This window comes from Lissotriton helveticus, chromosome 8, assembly GCF_964261635.1.
Source record: "Lissotriton helveticus chromosome 8, aLisHel1.1, whole genome shotgun sequence".
NCBI lineage: Eukaryota > Metazoa > Chordata > Amphibia > Caudata > Salamandridae > Lissotriton > Lissotriton helveticus.
Window position 1 is genome coordinate 209,115,699 of NC_136069.1, and position 24,488 is coordinate 209,140,186.

At 50.9% G+C, this 24,488-nt stretch overlaps 1 protein-coding gene across 10 annotated transcripts in view; it reads right to left on the reverse strand.

Annotated features, from left to right (window-relative positions):
- The window catches only part of ITSN1 (intersectin 1), a 1,522,922-nt gene that overhangs the window by 639,798 nt on the left and 858,636 nt on the right, over nt 1-24,488 (reverse strand). For all 10 annotated transcript variants that reach the window (XM_078656938.1, XM_078656936.1, XM_078656937.1 and 7 more), the window contains one exon: nt 9,355-9,593. In XM_078656938.1, coding sequence (XP_078513064.1) covers nt 9,355-9,593 — 239 coding nt within the window. The remainder of the gene's footprint in view (nt 1-9,354; nt 9,594-24,488) is intronic.

Below are 24,488 nucleotides of genomic sequence, written 5' to 3' on the forward strand. Positions count from 1 at the left end.
TAGAGATGCCCAACTATTGGGTGTCCACTGGGACTCTACAAGTGAAAATTTAATGCCCCTCTATGCAGATGACCTTCTAGTCTATTTGCAGAGACCGGAGCTATCCACGCCCAGATTGCTGGACATGCTGCATATCTACGGAGATGCTTCCGGCCTACACATGAACCAAAATAAATCCAAATACGTCTCTGTAGCGGGCCCTAGCTCCTCCGTTGCTACTGCCTGCCCCTTACACTGACAGACAGGCCCTTTAAATACTTAGGAATACATTTCACAACAGACCAACAACAATCCAGGAATTTCAACATTGGTCCCTTACTGCAAACCATGCGCTGGAAGATTTGTCTGCGACAAACTCCTTTCATCAATTATGGGTTGCGGGCCCTATTTTAAACTGTGGCTCTGCCTCGATTTTCATACATCTTCCAAAATGTCCCCTACACCATACCCCCTCATGCTCTGAAATTGCTGCACTACTCTGTAAATAGCGTTGGCCTGGCGTAAAACACCAGGATTCCCTTATGAAATGCATACAATACCCATTTGATGGGGGGCTAGGGATCCCAGATATGTGCCTGTATTACTGGGTATTTACAACAAGGGGTTGTGATGGACAGAGTCTCTGAATTAAGCAGAATACTCTCACCCAGTCAAGAGATCAGGGCTAGATCCAACACCGTTTTTTAGCTCATTGCACCATCCCAGTTTCAGAACCTGGCTGTATGCAAATTAGTCTGTCCCTGGCCCAGTGCATCATGGGAACAGGGCAGACCAGACTACAAAAGCCAATTCTTACACTGGGAAGGAAACAAGCTTCCGGGGACCGGTTTCTGGCATTTCAGCCGTCTTCGGCCCGGCTTGCTTGAATCCTTTTTGTAATTGTATTACTGGGTATCACAACTGGTAGTAATCAATGACTGGATATTTAGGGACCAAGACGAACCAACCTACCACCTACAACATGGCTAGGGCTTATAAGGTTCTCAAGGGAATACCAGAGCCCATTTTGGCTCCCCAGTCATGCTAGCACAACACCCTTAAATCCATCAAATGGATTAACACCATTATTAAATAAACTTCCCTTTGGTGGGGATCCTGGCTGGAAGGTTTTCCATATCTGGGATTTGATTGGTATTTCAATACTGGGGGGCGTGGCTTAAGCGCCGACGAGCATGGTCGCCTGAGTCCCGAGCTCCGGGCCGATCTCGGCGAGTTATCCTGATAGACTCCCTCCCCAGCGGCGCCGCCGACCTGCTGTGGTCCCTGAAGGTCTGGGGGCGACTCGGCAGCTGCTGTGAACCAGGGGAGCTCCGCGATCGCCTTGATTCCGGCGGCCGCCGGGAGGCTGGAGCTCTGACGGACGGCCATCTTGCTGTGGGCCTGTGGCCGGCCCGGATCCCCGACCTCGATTTCGGAGGGACCGCCGAGGGGTCTGACCCATCGCGGCAGTGTGGGAGCCGGCGCGACCGGAGGGTTGGCCCGGCTGCGGGGGACGCCGCAGACTTCTTGCGCAGGCCACCGAGGACCTGCGGCCGCACCTGGCGGGTGCACGCGGGCGAAGGCCCGGACCCGAGTGGAGCAGAGGCGGCGCTACGCCCGGCTGGTGGAGTGCTTCCCGCTGGGGAGTGCGCCGCGTAGGTGGCAGACACGTCGGAGCAGGCACTGTATGGGGCGGCGCTGGACTGAGATCACACGAGAGGCGCTCTGGGGCAGAGACCTCTGAATTAGGAGCTGCACCGGTCGGACGCTGGGCGCAGGAGGGGGTACCCGGCCCCTGAGCGCCTGATTATCCGGTTGGAAGCCTGGGAGCTGGGAAACCACCAGGGGCCCACTAACGCCTTGAGGAGACCGCGCTGGTACTCTGGTGGCAGTGCATTGGAGCCTACGCCGCGGGTCCCGGACTGCGGGCGACCTCCGGCTGGCCTGCTTCGGCGTGCCTGATCTCTCTGGCACGAGTCTCTGGCCTTGGTCCCGGATGTGCGCAGGTGGGGACGCGGAGATACGTTTGAGCTCCCCTGGCTTTGGGATCTGCTTTCTGGACTCCACGGACGTCAGTTGGGGGCCTGGTATGACTGGGCATAACCTGCATGGCTAGAGGTCCGTGTTAGCAACCGAGGAACCGGAGAGTGGGCCTACACTGTCCCCCGGAATTATCCAGTAGCCCCTATCGCGCACAGGCCAGCTAGGTGGTGGTGCGTCCTACGACCCTGGTAACACTACTGGACGGACCCCAGGTGCTTGCCGCAACTGTGTGCTCTGGTAGTACATCATGGGGAAGCCGCGGAAGGGCGCTGGTGCGTCCTCGGCGGACCAGGCTGAGGACCTCCTTGATGCGCACGACCATCGATCGACGGATAGCCAGAGCACAGGTCTTCAACAACAACAGATGAACCAGATCCTTAAGGCCATAGGGGACACGAGAGAGGCGCTACGCCAGGATATTGCGCTGGTCTCTACGAACCTCTGCCTACTGAAAGAGTATCACGACAAGCTCGCTGACCGCGTCAAATCCACGGAGCTGGTGCTTGAGAAACTCGAACCGGCCCAGAAAATGACGGACGCTACGCTGGATGATCTGGCGCGTAGGGTGCAGCATCTGGAGAGGAGAGCGGCTGATGCAGAAGGGCGCAACAGACGCAACAACATCAGAGTGGTGGGTTTGCCTGAAAATGTCGAGGGGGATGACATGGTCTCTTATCTTGAGCGCTGGCTGCGAGATGTGGTGGTGCCTGAGGGCCTGACGAACTTCTATACTTTGGAGAGAGCCCATAGGGTCCCGGCCCGTCCTCTGGCCCCGGGCCGCCCCCCTCGGCCTGTCATAGCCCGCCTGCTGCACTTCAGGGATCGGGACATTATCCTGCGGCAGGCTAGATCAAATGGTCCGTACAAGGTGGACAATACGTCTGTGTCCCTCTTTCCCGACTACTCTCAAGAGGTCCAGCGCGACCGCTTTTCCTTCGTTGCTGTCAAGCGAGCTCTTCGCGACGAGGGAGTTCAGTACTCTCTGCTGTTCCCGGCACGCCTGAAGGTGCTGGTAGACGGAGTGGCGACGTTCTGTGACACACCGGATGACGCCTGGCACTGGCTGGAACGGTACCGAGCGGGCAAGGATGGTACGGGAGCATGGACGGCAGCCACTGAGGGCCGGCCACAGCCGCGGCGGAGCAGGCGCAATCGGAAGCGAGGACTGCGCCGGCGATCCCCACCGGCATCGCAGACGGAACTGGAAAGACAGGCCGCCTTACAGGCGGTGTCGCTTATTTCTGGAGTGGCGGCAGAGGGCCCTGTGATTGACTCGGGCTCCCGTTTGGGCTCTGATGAAACGGGACTGGGAGGCTCGGATGGGGGCTCGGAGAAGGAAGCTGGGGATTTGCCTCAGGTTACCCCTCAGACGGCCGAGGGGCTGTTGGACGAGTGACTGCCAGGCGACTGTGCAAGGAACAGTAAGGAGGGGTGCTTGGCCTATGGAGAGGACTATGGCAGGGTTACTGGAGTCCCTTTTGAAGGGGTGTTGGGCGGGGCTACTTTCCCTAGCCTCCCGGGGTATTGATGGTGCTGTCGGGGCCTCATGGCACTATGAGCTTGGTCGGGTGGGGGCGCTGCCTGGGTGAGGGGGGGGGGGGAGGTTCCTTCTCAATCGGGATCGGCCCATCGCGGTGTGGTGGGTCTCTGGCTGTCCGGCCGGAGGTGCTGCGCTATCCCCTCTATCTCACATACTCTGTGAGTCTCTGGTGCTTTCCAGAGTTTCCCTCACCTGTGGGGGTAGGAGTTTGGATGGGTAACAACTGTTTGACGCCTGTTCTGGGGGTGGGTGGGTTGGGGGCGAGTTGGGGGTGTTTGCTGTTGCAGGGGTCTGTCAGTGTGCCACTAGGGTTGTTGAGGTTCTGCTGCCGCTATAGACTTACCAATGGCGGCTAAGTTGGAACTGAAATGTATTACATGGAATGTGCGGGGGCTCAACTCCATGAGTAAGAGGTATAAGGTGCATGCATATCTAGTGCGTAGGGGGCTTCAGATAGCCTTTCTGCAGGAAACGCATTTGACTATGGCAGAGGGGCGAGCGCTGCAGCGGCGTTGGAGAGGGCAACTTTACTTTACTACCTATTCCGCTCATGCTAGGGGGACGTTGATTTGGGTTCGGGCGGGCGTCCCCTTCCAGCCCATGACGACGGACGTTGACTCGGAGGGGAGGTTTGTAGCGGTGCTGGGGAGATTGGATGGCCGAGACGTCACGCTTTGCAGTGTTTATGTCCCTAATTTTGACCAGGCCGCGTTCTTCTTGGCGTTATCAAAAAGATTGGCACCTCTGTTGATCGGCACGGTGTTCATGGGGGGGGACTTTAATTCGGTGGTGGATGTGGATTTGGATCGCTCTCATCCTCCCCTAGTTCAGTCGGTGGTGCGCAGGGCGGCCAAAGCCCGGAGGGCCTGGCAAGAGCATTGGGGCCTCCTAGACGCCTGGCGTACGCTCCATCCCACTGATAGGGACTACTCGTTCTACTCCGCACCCCATGATCTCCACGTCCGCCTCGACGCCTTTCTCTGTACTGCTGGGGCCCAGGAACTAGTGCGCAGTAGCGAATACCTGGCGAGGACTATCTCAGACCACAACCCTTGTTTACTCACAGTCCTCTGGTCTAGACAGCGGCAGCCGATTCCCACGTGGCGGCTGAATCCGTTGATGCTGGAAGACCCGGTGTTCCGTACGGAATTGCAGGAATGCCTTGAGCGCTATTTCCGGGAGAACGCGGGCACCGCAACTACCAGAGCGATCGAATGGGATGCCTTCAAGGTGGTGGTGCGAGGCGCGTGCCTCTCCTCGTCGGCCGGGGTACGTAGGACTCTGCTGGCAGACGTGGAGCGGGAGGAGGACTCGCTTTGGCGGGTGGAGAAGGCTAACCACGCGGCGGGGAGTGATAGGGAGGAAGTGTTGGCGGCAAGGGAACGAGTGGCCGTACAAGTGGAAAGGCTTCGCTGCCATGATTACCGGGAATATATGGTCCGGGCCCACGCCGAGAGGGACCGCGCCGGATCGCTGCTGGCGTGGCTGGCAAATCCTCACTCCGGGGGCGCGCCGATCCTGTCCCTAGCCACACCTACCGGGGCGCTGGTTCACTCCCAACGGGAAATTAATGACCAGTTCCTGGCTTATTACTCGGAGCTGTATCGATGCAGGCTGCCTTCGCTCCAGACGGGCTTGGATGCCTTCTTGGAAGTGGCCCGGCTGCCGCAGCTGGACCCAGAGCAGGGGAACGCCCTGGGTGCTGCTGTAACGCAGGGGGAGATTAGAGCAGCGATTAAACGCATGGCTCGGAAGAAGACGCCAGGGGGTGATGGTCTCCCGGTGGAGTTCTATGCTGCATTCCTGGACCTTCTGACGCCACAGTTGTTACAGGTCTATGGTGAGGCATGGGAACTGGGCAGGCTGCCGGAGTCGGCGAGGGAGGCGATTATTGTGCCGTTGTTGAAGAAGGGCGGCCAGCCCGAGGCGAGAACGGCATACCGTCCAATCTCGATGCTCACTGTGGACTATAAAGTACTGAGCAGGATTCTGGCTACGCGACTGTCGACTCATATGTGTTCCCTAGTCCACCCGGACCAGGCGGGCTTCATCCCCACGCGGAATACCTCTGCATGTATACGGCGCTTGATACGGGTCATGGATGTTGAGGGAGAGGGTCCTCCGACTGCGGCTGTCCTATCGGTAGATATCGAAAAGGCTTTCGATAGCGTGGAATGGCCGTATATGTTCGGCGTGTTGCGTCGGTTCGGGTTGGGCGACGGCTTCGTCCGCTGGACGCAGCTGTTATATGCCTCCGCTACTGCCAGGATTCGCACGGGCCGTACGATATCTGCGGCATGTGCGGTGACGAGGGGTACTAGGCAGGGCTGCTCCCTGTCCCCACTTCTATTCGCCTTGGCGATGGAACCACTGGCGGCACGGGCGCGTCAGGGGCGGCACTATGAGGGGGTACAGTTGCGTGGTGTCCAACACCACATCTCTCTGTATGCCGATGACCTCCTGTTGTACCTGCCTGACGTGACGACCTCGGTGCAGGGAGCGCGGGCCTTGCTCCGAGAGTTTGGCGAATTATCGGGTCTACGTGTTAATTGGTCCAAGACCTGCCTGTTTCCCCTGACTCCCCGGTGTGCACAGCCCCCAGAACTTGGGGAGCTGCGCTGGGAGCCGGAGTGTATGCCATACCTCGGGGTTCACATTTATCATACCCATTCGTCCCTATATGAGGGCAATGTGGGCAGAGCGCTGCGAGGCATCCGGGGCAATATTGGATTCTGGCGTACCCTCCCCCTGTCTGTGGCCGGCCGAATAGCCTTACTGAAGATGGTGGTCCTCCCGCGCTTGCTCTATTTTTTCTGTACACTACCGGTGTGGATTCCGCTCTCCTTCTTTCGGACTTTACGGTCAATGGTGATAGGATTCGTGTGGGGCTCTGGCAGGAGGCGCGTGGCTCTATCCACCCTCCTTCGATCACGGTAGGAGGGTGGCCTAGCTGTGCCGGATTTTGAATGGTACTACCTGGCGGCGCAGCTGCAGTGGCTCACCCAGGCTGTGGCGCGGGAGTTTAGAGGCCCGGACGGCCTGCATGACAGAATTATACAGCGCCATGTCCTGTCCTTCATATTGCTCCAGCAGGGACTTCGTCTGGACCAGCTGTCTCTGGAGGAGCGCACCCTCCGCCATTGCTGGCTTCGTAGTCAGAAACGGGCAGGTATCCACGTTCCATATGCGCCGGAGATTCCCTTAGGCATGTGCACGGCCTTACCGCATGGCGGGGACTGGTCAGGGCTAGCCATTTGGGAAGACTGTGGGCTCCACATGGTAGGAGACTTGTACAGAGATGGTGTCCTGCTGTCGTTTACCGACCTGCAGGAGGCATTTGATTTACCGAGAGGCGACTTCTTACTCCATGCGGCTTTGGTCTCTGCGATCCAGAGACGCTGGAAGAAGGGTCGAGCGGAGCCACCTACATCTTCGGGCTGCCAGTACGTTGTGATGGCAGCTGGCACCTTTAAGGCTATTACTTGTTTGTATAGGAGAATGGCGCTAGATGGCCCCCCATCACTGGATAAGCTGCGGGAACGCTGGGAGACAGACCTAGGCCGACAGATACCGGAGACGACCTGGCCCCAGCTTGTGCGCCGGGCCTGGAAGGGCACGCGCAACGTCCGGTTCCAATTGATCCAATACTTCACACTCCATAGAGCGTATTGGACGCCGGCCAAGATCCAGCGGGTTTTTGGTGGGGCGCAATCGGTGTGTCCCCGTTGTAACTCAGAGGGTGCTGACTTTGGACACATGTTTTGGGCCTGCGCGGGGCTTGGTTCATACTGGGCTCATGTTGTGACCTGTCTGAATGAGATTACTGGACGTCAAGTTGAAACTGACATGGGAGTTTGCCTCCTGCTCTGGTTCCCGCACACCCCAACCACGAAGGTTACCAGCAAATTCTTCGACCTGGGGCTGATCCTGGTCAAAAGGGAGCTCACCCTACACTGGAAATCTAGGGAGGGTCCAAGCTTCTTGAGATGGCGGGGGTGCTTTCAGCAATGGACATCTAGTGAAGGGACTCTCCGCTTACAATTGGCCAACCGCGCAGCTAATGATAAAGCACTAGAAACAGCCAGGGCGTGGTGCGCGCTAGTAGCAGAATTACAATCACTGTCCGAGGTCGCGGAGGATAGTGAGGAGGAGGCGCAAGCGAGCCAAGGGGAGGAGATGGTAGCAGGGAGGGCGGGGTCGCCTACGGGGGACACTGCACGCTAGGATTGCACACCCGTTAGCAGTCAAGGAACCGGATCATCACACCGGAGGTAGAGAAGATGGGATGGGGCTCCATGCACGGACCTGCGTAGAGTTTGGACCTCGCCTAGGCGTAGGAGTTACTATTTGTGATCTAGGAGGAGTTATCTGCCATTCCATGTTGAGTTATGTTGCACTGCAGGACTAATGTGTGAGGCACACTGACATGGGGGGGTGGGGGTAGAGAGGACGGGGGAGGTGGGAAGGATAGGGTATTGATGTGTGGGGCGTAGTAATGGAACTATTGATCTGTAACGTGCAAATTGAGAACCCGCAATCATTTGTTTGTTTGTTGATGTGGATAATCAATAACATTTTGTTATAAAAAAAAAAAATGATTGGTATTTCAAAAATAGGAGATGTGTGTTTGGGAGATCACATCAATTTGTTCGAAACCCTGACCACGGAATTCCAGCTACATAAAACTCAATTATTCCCCCGTTTACAACTCAAAAAACATGCACTTGCACAATATGACCCTCTCATGAAACAAGTACCGGTGTTCAACCCAATGGAGCCCAAGGTGACAATGGAACACCTGGGAAGTAAAGGGGTCTCCAGTATGCAGATCACTGGTAGTAAACATACCGGACCATCTCACAAACCCACAAGACAACTGACTCCAGAATGCTGGTCCACTAACGGATGCGGAGCGGCAAGAAGACAAAATAGTTGCCAGGTGTCCGATCATATCTGCTAAGCCCTGAATAATGCAATTAAAACATTTCCACTGAGTATATTATGATCCAAATAAGGTATGGCGTATGGGAAGGAGGCAGAACGGCTACTGCCCGCTGTGTCTAGCCGAGCGTGCATGGTTCTTTCATAGGATATGGGATTGCCCCCTTCATTATCTATGCATATATATATAAAAACGAATATATGTCTGTCTGTCCTTTATGCATTACTACACCATTCATCCGATCGCCATGAAACTTTGGGAAGTTGTTGAGTACACTCCCGCGTCGGGTAAACTAGTCACATAATAAACCACAATACACAACACCCTCAGTAGAATAGGGAGTTATACACCAACTAAACCAGAAACATGCGATTGGTATCAAATAATTGGGTGCAGTTCCAATCGGTGTACACCGCTTACTAGCTATTGGTTTTATGGTGGAAAAATGTGATATTGCTCGATGTTGGATCACACTCTCCTCCCCACCTCCCAAATCAGAATATCATAAGATATGGGATGCATGGAGGCACCACCTTGACTACTGGACTACTAGGTACAGGGCTGTAAAAATAAATTCTGTATGACTCGATGTGCTGTTCACTTAAAAGAGGGAATTATGTACTGGTCACAACATAGTTAAAAAAGCAAATAAGAATTCTTTACAAAGTGTGGCTAGCATTTGAATATTCTATAAACAGAAACTTTGCTTGAGCAGATACTCTTACCCAATATATTTTTACTTAATACAGTTTTAAGGTAATTGTTTTGATCATGTTAAAACTAACGAGAAAGACAAAATAGAGAAGCATAAGATCACTTGGTATTTTACATGACCTTCATGGGTACTCACGTTGAGCTGAAATCTGCCCAATTATTGGCATTTGTGCAAGGTTCTGGAGAGGCTGTGGTTGTTACAGTAGTAGGCGTCACATGGACAGATGTTTTTGATGTAGATTCTGTAACTTGCTTAAAAGTGTTTGTTGCTTCGCTCTCAGCAATTTTCTCTGCATAATTTGCAGGGAACCAGCCAGTTTTACCTTTTATTTCACCTCCAAGCCAACCAGGCTCCCCTGTCTGGCTTTCATCGACCTACACAAAATCAAAAGAATAAACTTATCAATTTATGTGTTACAAAAATAATAATATGTTTGTAAGTGATAAATGGCAAGAACATTTAACCACTATACTGTTGGTTAGTTACCTGTGTAATATCGTAAGCTCTCATAAGAACCCTGGCAGCAATGGGATACCACTCTGCTTTTAGTGGTTGAAATGAACAAGTTAGTTACGCTCTTTCCGGTAGAGACTATCTAACTGCAAGTTCAACTGCTTTTTAATAATCCCCAGATGACTGACTGGATCTGGTAACTTTTCCAGTAGTACCTCTGTGTCGGTCCGTGGTGCCATGCGGCTCTACACTGATGCAGTCTGCTCCAGAAATGACGTGCCGAGCCTTAATAGGAGCCACTCCTGTGGACTGATGTCAGTTGCTTTCAACACAGTCTGCGCCCCAGATGCAGACTCCTAAATGCAAATTGGCTGTGATCAGTGTGCAGATTCCAAGACCTGGAACCTTATTCATGAATAAAGTCCAATTCACAGAACAGGGAGGATGGGAGGGTCAGTGAGGAATCTACATTAGACAGAGCCTCTGTCAGAAAGATCAGTTTTCAAAGGTAATTAACTTGTTCTTTTGATAGAGACTTCTAACCACAGATTACTCACCTTTGGAATTGACACCAAGGCAATACATGTTTGGAAGTGGGTCTGTGAATGAACTCCAATCCAAAAAGTCCTGCAGCACAGGGCAGGCGAAATGACCCTTCACAGAGAATCTGGCTGTTCAGACAGTAGTGCTTCATGAACGTACAGAGTGACACCCACGTAGCTGTCCGGCAGATGTCCAGTGGTAATTTAGCCCTGGTGGAATGAACTTGCAGTCCTACCGGAGGCTGCTTCTTGGCCAGTGCATAGCACATATTAATGTACAGCATGATCCAGCAGGAGGAGGTCCACTTCTCACCTTTTCTTCAATCCAGCAAAACTCACAAACCAGCTGATTATCCACTTTGTGTTGGCTGGTATGAACAATGTAAAAGTTCAGTGCTCTTTTGGTTCAACGCAGTGGAGCCTCTTCTCCTACGAAGGGTGTGGTGAAGTATAACACGCAGGCAGGGTGATGATTTGGCTGATGTGAACGGCGTCCACAGAACAAGTTTTTCTGGGGAAAGGGGGTGTTCTGTGGATGGACAAAGCTTTAAGCTCATTTGCGTGCAGCGGTGATGTTATTGTGATGAGGAAACAGTCTTGAGAGTGAGAAACTGCAAAAGACAGCTGTGAAGCGGCTTAAACTGAGTTCACATCAAACATGGGAGCATCAAGTTAAGGTCCCACTATGACATGACAAAGGGAGGGGGAGGAAACCGGTGTTGTAGCCCTATCAAAAAATGCACCACAACCAGCGATTTAAAAAATGAAGGCTGATCCAGCAACCACAACAAGTCGAAAGATACCCTTTTAACTGTGCCCAGAGCAAAGCCTTGCCAGGCAAGGGGCAAAACAAACGACAAAACATAAGATTACTTTGCTTGGAAGGGGTCAATCTATTGCATACTACACCAATGACAGGCATATACAGTTTGTAAAGGGAATGTCTGGCTGTCTCAGATGACATTAACTGCCTCCGGAGGAAGACTGACGGTGCTCAGCTGCTGCAGCTTAAACTCCAAGCATGAATGGAGATTACTAAAGCCTGGGAGCAGAACCCCACCCCATTGCTGTGACAGCAGATCCTCCCAGAGGGGTAGCCTGATAAGAGGTCAGTTGGTTAAGTCTAGGCGCTCTGTATACCATACATTGCATGCCGAATCTGCGGCCATCAAGTTGACTAGGGCCTGGTCAATCCTGATCTTCAGAACACGGGACTGAAGAGGTATCCGCCGGAACGCATACAGGAGTCCCAAAATCCACCATCAGTGGAGTGTGCCTTGGAACAGGAGACAATTTGGCAGAGCCTCTGACATTGTGCAATCTCGGCAGTGGCATATAGATTGAGCCATGGATCATCCCACTCGCGGAAGAGACCTTGCTCCACCTCCGGGTGCAACTGCCATGAATGTTCCTCTAGCTGATGATGGTTGATTTGGTCTGCCCTGGCAATCATAGAGCCTGCCAGGCGGTTCGCCACAGAGAAAATGCCTTGATGGTCCAACCATTTCCAGACCTAGGACAGAGGATGAAAGATAGGAATCAAAGCAGAATGTCCCGAACTCTCTTTTCAGGGGAAAAGCCCAAATCCAAAACTTGTCCAGAATGGCTCAGATGAAGGGGGTGTCTGTAAAGGAGTCAGGTGTGACTTCAGCACGTTGCTAGTGAAACCCAACAATGACAGAAGGTTAGAAATAGGCTTAAGGTGGTTGACAACGTCCTGGGGTGAGCTCACTTTCAACATCCAGTCATTGAGGTAATGGGAAGACTGGGACCCCAACTTCCAAAGATGTGTTGCTACCACTGCAGTCACTTCTGTGAACATTCGAGGAGCACTGTAGAGACCAAAGGGGAGCACCACAAACTGAAAATGCTCCTGAACCAACGTAAACCACAGATCTTACTGAAGGGTCAGCAGGATAGGAATAAGGAAATAGGTACCCCGCAGTTCCAACGCCACCATCCACTCGCCAGGTTTGAGGGCAGACAAGACCTGGGCCAGAGTGAGCATTTTGGAGTTGTACTTTCAGAGGAAATTATTGAGAGGGCAGATGTCTAAAATAAGATGAAGGCCTCCCTGCTTATTAGCCGCCAGAAAGTTGTGGGAATAGCAACCACAGCCTACTTCTGGCACAGCACCCTCTTGACAGCCCCTTTGGCATAATGGCTTGCACTTCTTGCTGTAAGATGGACAGATAGTCCAAAGTCGGTGGAAGTGAAGGTGTGACTGAGGGGCTATGAGGGGTAGGTTGTATCCCTTCTTGATAATCTGCCGGACCCACCTATCTTAAGGTTATGGCCTGCCAACCAAGCAAGAGTTATAGGATCCTTCCTCTATCCGGGTGGCTGTGCCCCACTATTGGCATGCTAAAGGGGTTTGGCAGGTTGGTCTGCGGGGGAGGGGTCAGTAGACTCTTACTGGTGTGTTGACCCTCACGGTGAGGTAAGTAGGTATCACAGTCTAAGTCAGGAAATAGCCGAGCTGCCGATATGGGGTGTCTTCGAACCACGAAAGGAACAGTAGGGCTTGGGCAGCTGGTGAGCGGGTCAGATAATCCCAGGCAGTGTGCTGTGGCCCTACTCTATTTGATCCACTCCAGAGCGGAATCTGTTTTGTCCCAAAAAGGTGAGTGTCGTCAAAGGGCATGTCCATTTATAGGACTGGTCATCACCTGAAAAACATGGGAACAACAGCCAGGCGACACTGGTGCCAATGGCTCAGCCGACTGAATCGGTGGTGTCTAGGCCACAGCAAATTGTAAATTTGGCCGCATCAAAACTGTCCTGTATAGCTTGGGTCAGGACCTGGGAGGCTTAACCCATTGAATCACTAAGAGTGGAAATAGCAACCCAGCAGGCAACTGGTGCAGGAAGATACCCTCTTCCCAAAGGTCTCCACTCTCCTGGACTCCCTATCAGGGGGAGTAGTCAGGAAAGTAGTAGTTTTTTTGCCTGAACCCTTAAGGTCTCAGTAGAGGGGTGCTGAGACAAAAATGCATGGTCTTTCTATTTGTCGACTTACTGGGGGGCCAGAGCAAGGTTTGGCACATGCCCCTAGGAGAGCGTCAGTGAGTGCCTTTATACAAGGTAGTAGGGGTTCAATAGATGTTTCCCAGACTAGAGAACTTTGGTTAAGACATATGCTGTAACTTCTATGGTGAGGAGCTGGAGGTCAAGAACTTTGGCCGTCCTCCACATGACCAAGCAAAGGAAGAATTCTCTTCCATGGTAGGATCTAAGGGTGTGAAAAGCCCAGAATCAGGAGGGGTGTCAAGGCCAATGGCCTCTTGGAGATCATCATATTAATTCTCTTCATGTTATAACCTTCCTGATAACCACAGTGAAAAAGAACAAGACCATACAACCTTCCAGACACAAAATGTGGATGCAAGATACTAAAGACTTGGATGTGGAACTACTAGTAGAAAGCTGTGAGAAGAACCTAAATCCACCTAACAATTTGCAGAATGTGGAGGATCTAACGGATCATTATACTAAAACAGTAACGAATATAGTCAACGCCACCATACCACTAAAACTTAAAAGAGTCACAGAGAAGGTTAAAAATCCATGGTTCAATGGAACACTGAATGAAAGACAGGCGGAAACTGAGACTCGCTGAGACAAAATGGAGACAACACCCATCATCCCCCGAACTGAAATCCCTCAGAAAAATCAGAAATGAATACAACAAAAAGATCCTAAATTCCAAAAAGGAATTTATTAGATCTGAACTTGATAACGCCAAAAACAGACCTCGGACACTATTCGAGATTTTAAAACAGCAATCCAATAAATTGGCTAAAACTGCCCAAGAAAGTACAAAAACTCAACAAAGTTGTGAAGAATTCTCAACATTCTTCACTGACAAGGCCAACACGTTGGAAAGAGAGCTCAGGAGAGAAGCTGACAACATTGGCAACACGGACAACCAAACATCCTCAACCATCAATACCACCTTGGAAGCTGCCCATAATAGGGCAAAAAACAAGGCACAATGGGATAACTTCAAACTACTTGATCAGAATACTATCGCCAAAACACTATCAGATATCAAACCTAACAACCACTATAATGATCCACTCCCCTCAAAATGCCTCAAAGAAATCAGCCATATCGACGAAAATAATACAAGCCTCTCTATCACAAGGGATCCTTCCAGATTGCCTAAAAACAGGTCAAGTCGTCCCCATCATCAAAAAACCTACAGCAGACCCAGCAGATCCGAATAACTTTCGCCCAGTGACCAACATTCCTCTACTTGCCAAACTAATAGAGAAATGTGTGCAAAACCAACTAAGCCAACACATTGCCAACTTCTCACTACTGGACGACTGCCAGTCGGGATTCAGAACAGGACAGCAATCCTACATATTGTCGATGATGCACTACAGGCCCTAGACCTTAATCAGACATGTCTACTTATCCTCTTTGACCTATCATCAGCATTTGACACGGTAAATCATGTCAAATTACTGAACAGGCTCCATGACAGGATGGGACTGTCTGGAAATGTGCTAAAATGGTTTGAATCATTCCTTCAGAATAGAACACAAAGGTTCCTGGTCAAACAATCACTCTCACCTTCATGCCCTAACACAATTAGAGTCCCTCAAGGTTCTACATTATCTCCATCACTGCTTAACCTGTACGCAAACCTCTCACAGAAATTCTCAGAAATTCCAATATCCTATCACATGTACGCGGACGACACGCAGATATACATCAAGATCGCATCCCTGGAAGATATCAAGATAATGAATGTGGCCTTAAAATGTCATTACAATGGCTAACTAACAATCATCTGAAACTAAACGCGCAAAAAACAGAATTCTTACTAATCTCACCACCAAAGAACCACACAGAAGTGAAGGAATGGTCCAAAATGATCACAGCATTAAACTACACCCCTACCCTAGTTGTTTCAGCGAAATCACTAGGAATCACGTAGATGAGAACCTAGACATGAAAGCCCACATCAAATCAATAGCAAAAAGCGCCTGCTATCACCTGAACTACATTAGAAAAGTGAAACCATTCATCTCTAAGGCGGACCTCAAACTGGTAGTACAATCACTAGTTATCTCGAGGATTGAATATGGATGTACAACTCTAGCAGGTCTACCAAAAATGTCAACAGCACCACTAAAGGCATGCCTCAATGCAACCGCAAGACTTATCACCGGATAGAGGAAATTCGACCATATTTCCCCACACCTGAAAAAATTAAACTGGCTACCTTATGAAGCTAGACTTCAGCTAAAAATGGCAAGCATAACCCACAAAGCGCTCCACTACAATACACCAAGATACCTTGCTCAGAAAATTGAATAATCTGGAGGAAACAGACCGGGCAGGAGTGCTAAGGAGCTGGTGTTGATACCATCCATCTTCCAGAAGAAGAAAACATATGATAGAGCTTTCTCAGGAGCAGCCCCCAGAATCTGGAACTCACTTCCTCCAAACATTAGAAAAATTCCAAACACAGCAACCTTTAAGAGGGAAACTAAGATCTTCCTAATGAGTAAGTTCCTTTTATAGGCAAGACAGTCTTCAATAGCAATGTGACATAGATGTAACCTAGACAGAACAACAAGAGAACATCTCCAACTTTACTGGGGATATCCCCACCTCGGGACTATACAATACATGACCAAGTATTGGAATTGAAAAATGCACAGGAAATAGACACTTAAGATCTATCGCTTCCAGTACACATTATATTTAGCTGTATACTACACCTACTTCATGTTCTATATATATTTTCTATATAACCCTTAATTGTTGTTATCCTTCTATGGCTGTATACGTACCTATGTCATACCACTGTGAATGTTTTACTATAACAAGGCTTGTCTATAACTACCTCATGTAATGTGAAGAACTCTGATACCCAAGGGTCAAGTTCGCGCTATAGAAAACTCTTAAAATAAATAAATAATTAAAAGGGTTGGCCAGCTTTATCCAGAGTTATAATCATGATCAGAATCTGTACTAAACAGGGAATGCAATGTATGGGATCTTCCTTGTAGATGTGGGTTGTGAAGCGCAGGTTGGGGTTCAATGGCAATGGAGTCAGAATCAGTGGCAATGCACAAGAAACAGGCGTGGATTGTGGAGCCGGGGGAAGGCCTGGATTGGGTGTTGAAGGGTCCAACTGACACCAAGGGTGAACCTTCTGGCGGTATCCCAAATGAAGGAGCTCTCCGTTCTTTGGGGTCTGCAGGGTCACCAGAGGAGGTCAGAAGGGATCGAAAGAGTCAGAGCATGGCCTCTCAGATCTCTTGGATCTGCCTTTGAGTGGCAGATGGCCCCAGAAAGTCGTATTATGCTTGGACAATTGGCGAGATTGCATCCAAAGTTGACTGGCTTCAGGAGCAAGAAGAATGGTGACACTCTCGCACCTTCTCAGGACTTACACAAAGATTTGAAGCGCAACGACGAATGGACACAGGATAGACTCTTGCGACTTCTGGACCAGACCTTAGTACAGATCTTGACAAATTATTCCAGTAATTGGTGATCTAAAGTTTCACCTTGTGATCTTGTATGGCCTTAGCGTTCATCAAAACGGAGTCTCTGCGGGCCTTAGGAGTTGTGGCTCGAGCCTACGCACCACAGGCAAACCTGATTTCGATTTATCGCAGACATTTGCTTGCGACAGTCCTTAGTGTTTTAAAACATATCATCTTCAGAGGCGATATCTCCTGTGAACACAAATTTTTTTAGGCAAAAGATTTCAAAAGAGACCAGAGTTAGCTGGTGGCATTGAAAGAAAGGAATGGACATCAGCACGCTAGAGTGGCATCTATGTAGGCTCTGCTCAACATTTCCGGAGTTCAATGGCATCAGTGCAGAGCTGCACTGCACCACCCACCAGACCGCAGAGGTACTGCTGGAAAATTTTCCATATCGAGTCTAATGCCTGGGGAATATTCAAAAGATGAGTAATATGTTATTATAAGTGAGAAAAGCCTTCTATTAAAACATTTCAAGGATAGCAGCTATTTCACTTAAGAATTGTACCATCTGCGGCTTGAATATTGTAATAGCACACAGCCAATCTGCAGTTCGCTATACTAATTATTTGATGCTCCTCTATCTCTGCATCCCTTTCAAGGTCTTGGGCTGTGGCCTAGGGCTATGACACTGAACCACTCTACTATGGACTTATGCATAAGCAACCGAAAATAATGAGTAAAGTAAGGCAATATTGTAGCACTCTGCATGTAAAGAGTCGCATTTTGGAATCACCCCAGCAAACAACATACTTGGCAATAAATCTTTAGATTACTTCGTAGTAATCCTCATTAGACGGAGTCCTAATCATTTTAGTCACATCACTCACATAATGAGGTGAGACATGTTCAGCTAACAGTCAACTGTGCCAGCCCATTAAATGTAACAAATCTTTAGCCACTGACTCTTCACCCGTAAGCAGCAGCAACCGCCCCATGAGGGCGGAGTAATGTCGCCCCCCTGCTGCCAGTGAAGCAAAAGTGAAAAATAAAACGGCAATAAAATGAATCACCGTTTTATTTTTCACAGCTCCCAGTCCGAGCAGTGTTTGTGGGTGGGGCGATTGCTGCGGACTGGCTGCAGGGGAGTGGTGCTCACTCCACCAGTTTACACTTTGCAAGTCACTTTAGATGACAGTCTTGTGACAGCCAGCCTGACATGAACAGTGTAAACCTCTCCACCTAGCTGTCTCAGGCAGCAAGGTGGAGACCAGGCATGGGGCTCCTGTGCCTGCTGGAGCGTCGTGGCAGCCTGCTTCAGCCACTCTTGGCGCTGCTCATGAGCAGCATCCAGATTTACAGACGTGGGTTGCCTGAGGCTCCATGAGGTGCCGTCGCCAGGAGAAAACACAGAGAATGAAACACGGGTAAGTACATGTTTCAGTTTTTTAAATTGGCTTTTTGCCCCCCATTGGGTGGCAAAGATGCACATGTGGATGTCTGGCAGATCTCACTAAGGGGCACTCCACGTCCCAAAGCAGTAGTGGCTGCTTTGGAATGGACACCCATTCCTGGTGGAATGGGCGTGCAGTCCTACTGGAGGCTCCTTTTTCGCCAAGGAATAACCGATCTTAATGCAAAGGACGACCCATCTAGAGATGGTCTGTTTTTGCCCAGCCAAACCTTTCATGGCACCCACAAAGCCAACAAAGAGTTTATTGTTTTGTGCGATCCAAATAAAAGGATAATGCACGTTTTGGATCCAGACAGTGGAGTCTCTCCTCCTTGGCGGGATGCAGAGAGGGAAAGAAGGTGGGAAAAGTGATGGTCTGACCTATGTGGAAAGAAAAGAAGGTCTAGTTCTAAAAACAACCTTGTCTGGATGAACAGCAAGAAAAGGAGGTATAGAAGAAAGAGCCAGAAGCTCACTCACCCTGCGAGCAGAGGTGATGGAAACCAGAAAAGCAGTCTTTAGAGTCAATAGGCTGAGAGAACAATTATATAGTGGCTCAAAAGGAGCACACATAAGACAAGTCAAGCCCAGATTCAAGTCCCACTGGGGCATTACGAAAGGCTTAGGAGGAAAGAGACAAGTAATGCCCTTTAGAAATCTATTTACAATAGAGGACTTGAAAAGAGAAGGCTGATCAGGAAGGCGAAGGAAGGCCGAAATGGCCGAATGATAGCCTTTAAGGGTGCCCAGAGCAGAGCCCCGCTGGGACAAAGAAAGGATGAAGAGGAGAACCTCTGAAAGAGGGGCAGAAAGGAGATCTACAGCCTTTGCTGTGCACCATGCCATAAATTTGTTCCATCTACAGGCGTATACCATGATAGTGGAGGGACGCCTGGCTGCTAAGATTACATTACAGACCTCGGGAGGGAAGTCGAAAGCGGTCAACTGTCGCCCCTCAATCTCCACGCAAGGAGGTGGAGGCTGGACAGGTTCGGGTGGAGGACCGTCCCTTGCTGCTGCAACAGAAGATCCTCCTGAAGAGGCAGTCTGATTGGAGGATCGATAGCCTTTCAATAGCTCGGGATACCAGACACTTCGTGCTCAATCCAGAGCCACAAGAATGACTTGTGCCCGGTCGCGCTTGATCTTCTTTAGCACACTGGGCAGAAGTGGTATAGGCGGAAAGGCATATAGAAAACCGCAACTCCACTCACGCCGAAAAGCGTTGCCGAGCGAGTGCCGCCTTGGAAATTGCAACACGCATGTGAGGAAATCATAGGAACGGAAGGACTCGCCGGACTATCACAGGGGAGGAGCGACAGCAAAACCTTCCATATCGGGACTGTAATCAGAGACTACTGCTACCATGCTCTTCTCGTGTTTTTCCCCAGGACACCACTGACAAAGACGATAACCCCGAAGTGACCCCTCGGGAATCCGGAAGCAGTAAGGTCATCCCAATGAAAAGCAACCCGTTTCAAGAGGCGCAGTCTGAGAAGTTGGCGCGAGAAGAGCGGAAGAGAATTGGAGCGAGGCAGTGCAGGAAGAAGACGCGGGACCCGAGGAAGAAGACGCGGAACCCGAGTAAGAAGACGCGGAACCCGAGACACCGGACGCAAGACCATCCGGCGACCAGGAGGAGGGAGAGGAGAGCTGGTGCGAGGACTGGTGGTGTCTGGAGGATGCTGGAGAGCGGCCGCAACTCTGGGGAGTTGCGGCGGAGCCGGTGAGTGATAACGGCTCAAGGGTATCGGGAGGTGCGTTGGTGAAGGCGGGAGGGACAACCGGGTGGGGTTGTGAAATTATGTTACTAAAAGGTGGTGTTCCCCTTTTATACACAGTTTTTTTCTTTAATTATTCTTTATTCAATTGTTTAGTTTGTTAACTTAGCTCAAGAATCATTGTTTGGAAAATAGCTATTGTTAACCCTGGTTCTTGCACTAAGGTCGCCCTTGTAGTTTGTAAATCGGTAAAGCCAAAGGGAGCACGGTAAACAGAAAATGCTTGTGGCCTACCATGAACCGTAGGCAATGCCGGTGAGCAGACAGGACAGGGATGTGAAAATAGGCGTCCTGGAAGTCCAGCGCTACCATCCAATCTCCAGGGTCGAGGGCAGACAGGACTTGAGCTAATGTAAACATTTTGAACTTCTCCTTTCGGAGGAAGCGGTTGGCTACCCTGAGTCCCAAGATAGGACGCAGGCCTTTGTCCTTCTTGGGTATCAGGAAGTAGTGGGAATAAAAACCACAACCTACTTCTGGCACAGGGATTCGCTTGATAGCTCCCTTGGCCAAGAAAGCCGTAACTTCATGACTGGGAAGGGACAAATGATCCTCCAACATGCGATGGAGTGTCTGTGGCAAGGAGGGAGTTGTAGTCTCGAAGGGGAGGGAGTAGCCCCATTGGACTATCTGCAGAAACCACCTGTCTGACGAGATGTGCCAGTGGGGGAGGTGATGGCGAATCCTGCCGCCCACTGGCAACTTGTGGCCCTGAAAAGTCGGACTAGGAAGGTTTGGAGGCTGCTGCAGAGGGTCACTGGTGGCCTAACCCGCCCGCTGGCACCCATACCTACGATGCTGGGTCCCACATCCCTGGCCACGCAGAGGCTGGGCAGCTTGTGCAGGCCTGTGGCTCAAGGTGGAACGTGGAGGGGCACCCCTTCCGTAGCCACGAAAGGGCTGAAAAGCAGACCGTGCGGGACGAGAGGTGGTAGCAAGGCCCAAGGATCAGGCCGTAGCTCTAGAATCCTTAAAGCGCTCAAGCGCATTGTCCGATTTGTCTCCAAACAAGCAAGTCCATCAAACGGCATGTCCAAATCAGTTGATTGGACATCGCCTGAAAAACCAGTGGACCTCAGCCAGGCGCAGAGTCTCAGGGCTACTGACGTTTAAATTGTCCTGCCTAGCGAGTCAGCGGTGTCCGGCCACATCGTATGGTACACTTTGCTGCATCTCTACCCTCTGGTAGAGATGCAGAGGAGAGAACGACCCAGGCCTCCTCCGGGCACTGTGGCAGCACCTGCTTGACCGTATCCCACACAGAGTGGGTGTAATGGCCCAAGAGACATGCGGTGTTCACGGACCATAGTCCTAAGATGGCAGAAGAAAACATCTCCCCAAGATGATCCAGCTTCGTGGAATCCCTTTCTGGGGGAGCAGTAGGGAACGCACCTTTGGAAGTCGAGGCTTGGACATCCAAGCTCTCCGTGTAGGGTGTTGGGAGAGGAAAATGGGGTCACCCGGGGCCGAGCGGGGGCGTCGGACAATCATCCTATCCACAGGAGTCCCAGTGCTGGGCTTGGACCAAGTGTCCATAAGGTTGTCCGGGAGGGCCTCATTGAATGGCAGCAAGGGCTCCGAAGAGGGTGCTGCTGGTTGAAGCACCTGGTCCTGACTGCCACCCTAGGAAACTCAAGGTTCAAGCCACAGCCACCCTACGCAACACCACAGAGTAAGAGGCTCCCTCCTCCGTAGCCACTGTAAGGGGAGAAAGCATGCCAAGGTCTGGGTGGTGTCTAGACCACTGGCCGCACTCAACTCTCTCTCCAGTCCAGATCATCCAACTGGTATGCCAAAGGGTCAACAGACCACTCCCAGTCCTCCTCACCCTCCCCTTGTTGCCACTCAGGGCGATAAGGAACACCAGGGCAGAACAGTGGTACAAAAGTAACGGTCGGCGGGGGCCCAGCTCCGTGTCGAAGTTGAGGAGGAGGCTGGTGTCGACACAGGCAGGGGACACAACCGGCGTCTGAGGGGGCGGAGGTGTGGTCAATGGATTTGGCGCAGGAGGGGATGTTGTAAGGTCGACCTGCGGCGATCTGAATCCAGGCCTGGATCCCTGGGGTCCCTTTGATGCCGGGACCAAAGCCGCCGACATCGAAGGCCTAGAACCCCAAGTTGAGTCCCCGGGGCCAGAAGGTGCACCGCTGAAATCGGACTACACGAAGATGGAGTGGAGCGCTTGGTAAAAACTACGAAGTTGGGCAGGTGTCGCTCCGGCTCTCGGGAAGGTATGGAAGCTCTGAGACAACCCAGTGGGCTCCGCAGGCGGAGCCGAAGGACGATTACCTTCCACATCCCGTTGGCCAACAGACTGGGAGAACGCGAAGAGCAACGGTGATTCTTCACCACCTTTTTGGGCTTCGACTTACCCGAAGACGAACACTTTGAAGAAGAGTGTTGTCGGTGACTCTGCGATCGGTCCTACAATCAACCTCTCGACCGGAACCTCAAGCGGCACGGAGCTGACTGCCGGGCCGCCAGAAGCTTTCGGGACTGCTCCGATAAAGGCGTTGGATTCATGGCCAGACAGTCAGAGCACGACTTCAGGTCGTGGTCCCACTCCAGGCACCACAGGCACACAAGGTGCGGATCCGTAGCCGACATCAATTTGTGACCGGATTCACAAGGTCTGAGGCCAGTCCGGTGATGTGACATCCCTGTGCACCAGGAGTCAAACGACTCAAAAACAAGGTCGACAAAGTTAAAAAAAATGCTAGTCAAACAGTGACTAAGGTACCGCTCTCTCCGGATCTGTGCTGGCTGGCGTGGAAAAAGTAAGAATTTATGTTAGCACGCAGGGGCGGGGTCAGTCATCCCGGCGATCATGCCACCGAATGCGGAGTTGACCGACGCGCAAGGATACTGCTACAAAAAAAATTCTCCGGATCCAGTTTCTGGGGGAAATTCGAAGGTAAGGAATCTATAACTAATAGTCTATTTCATATGCGATATGCACGGTAACTATATAGGCACCGCCTCATTGCTCTGACGTCAGTTTCTTACGCAACTTTCCATCCCAGAAGTTCAGAGTCACGATGAGTACTGACCATTGGTGTGACAAACTAAGGCCCTTAAAAGGGTAGTCCCTACACTGTGATTGGATTGAAGAGCAGGGAGGCTGGTTAGGGGGGAGGAGTGGTCAGGAATTTGTAGATGGATGCAGTCTCTACCAGGTAAGGAGTTACCGAAGGTAAGTTACTTGGTCAGCTGATAGAGACTTCTATCCACAGATTCCTTACCTTAGAATAGATATCAAAGCAATACCAATTCAAAAGTCCTGCAGGACCAAATAGGCAATGTACCAATAACGACAGACCTCACTGTTCCGCCAGTAGTGCTTAGTGAACGTGTGCAGTGAAGCCCATGTTGGTGCCTGGCAAAATGTCCAGGACCAGGGCACTGCGCTCTAAAAGCAGTGGTCACAGCCTTGGCTCTGGTGGAGTGAGCCGGCCACGTAGGGCACCTTCACGGCCAATGCGTAGCAAATATTAATACATGGGACACTCCATTGTGAGATGGTCCTTTTCTGTACTGCCTTCTCTATTTTTTCGCCTACATAGCCCACGAAAAGTTACTGTCCACCTGGAATTCTATTCTGTGATCAAGGTAGAATGACAAAGCTCTTTTTTGGGTCCAGACGGTGGAGACTCTCCTCTTTGGAGGAAAGAGGTGGAGCAAAGAAATTTGGCAGGGTGATGTTCTGGCCTACATGGAAAGGAGTCACAACCTTTGGAAAAAAGGCAGCGTCCCGGAGAACTAGCTTGTCCGGGTAAAAGGTGGTATAAAGAGAATGTGCAGAGAGTGCTTGCAGTTCACTGACCATCCTGGCCTATGTCATGGCCAAAAAAAGGCAGTTTTTATAGTCAAGAGCCTAATAGGAAAATTTTGCAGAGGCTTGAATGGTAAGGACCAGGTTGAGGCCCCACTGAGGCATGATGAAGGGCATAGGCGGAAAGATTTGCTTCAGGCCTTTAAGGAACCTAGTTACAACAGATGACAAAGAGAGAAGGTTGATCCGCCACACAAGAATGCCCAGATGGTAGAAAAGTAACCCTTAACTGTGCCCAGAGCAGAGCCCTGCTGGACCAAATACAATGTGAACAAGAGCATTTTAATAGAGGTGCAGAAAGGGGGTCAACATTAAGGGAATCACACCATGACACAAACTTGTCCCAACTTGGTGTAGGGACGCCTGCTGCCAGAATAACATTACAGACTTCGGGAGGAAGGTCGACAGCTGTTAATTGTCAAAACTCAATCTCCACTCATGAAGGTGGAGTGAGCAGGTTTGGGTGCAGAACCCTACTGAGTTGCTGTGACAGAAGATTCTCTTGAAGAGGCAGCCTGACTGGAGGACCGATGGTCATGCTCAACATCGCAGGATACAAGACTCTGTGCTCAATTCGGAGTCACTGGAATGACTTGGGCCCGGTCATTCCTGATCTTCTGGAGAACTCTGGGTAAGAGTGGTATTGGCAGAAAGGCGTATAGGCGGCCAGAGCTCTACTTGAAACTAAAAACATCTCAAAGAGAGAGTCGCCTTGGAAACTCCAGTATGCAAAATTGCTAATATTATGAGTTC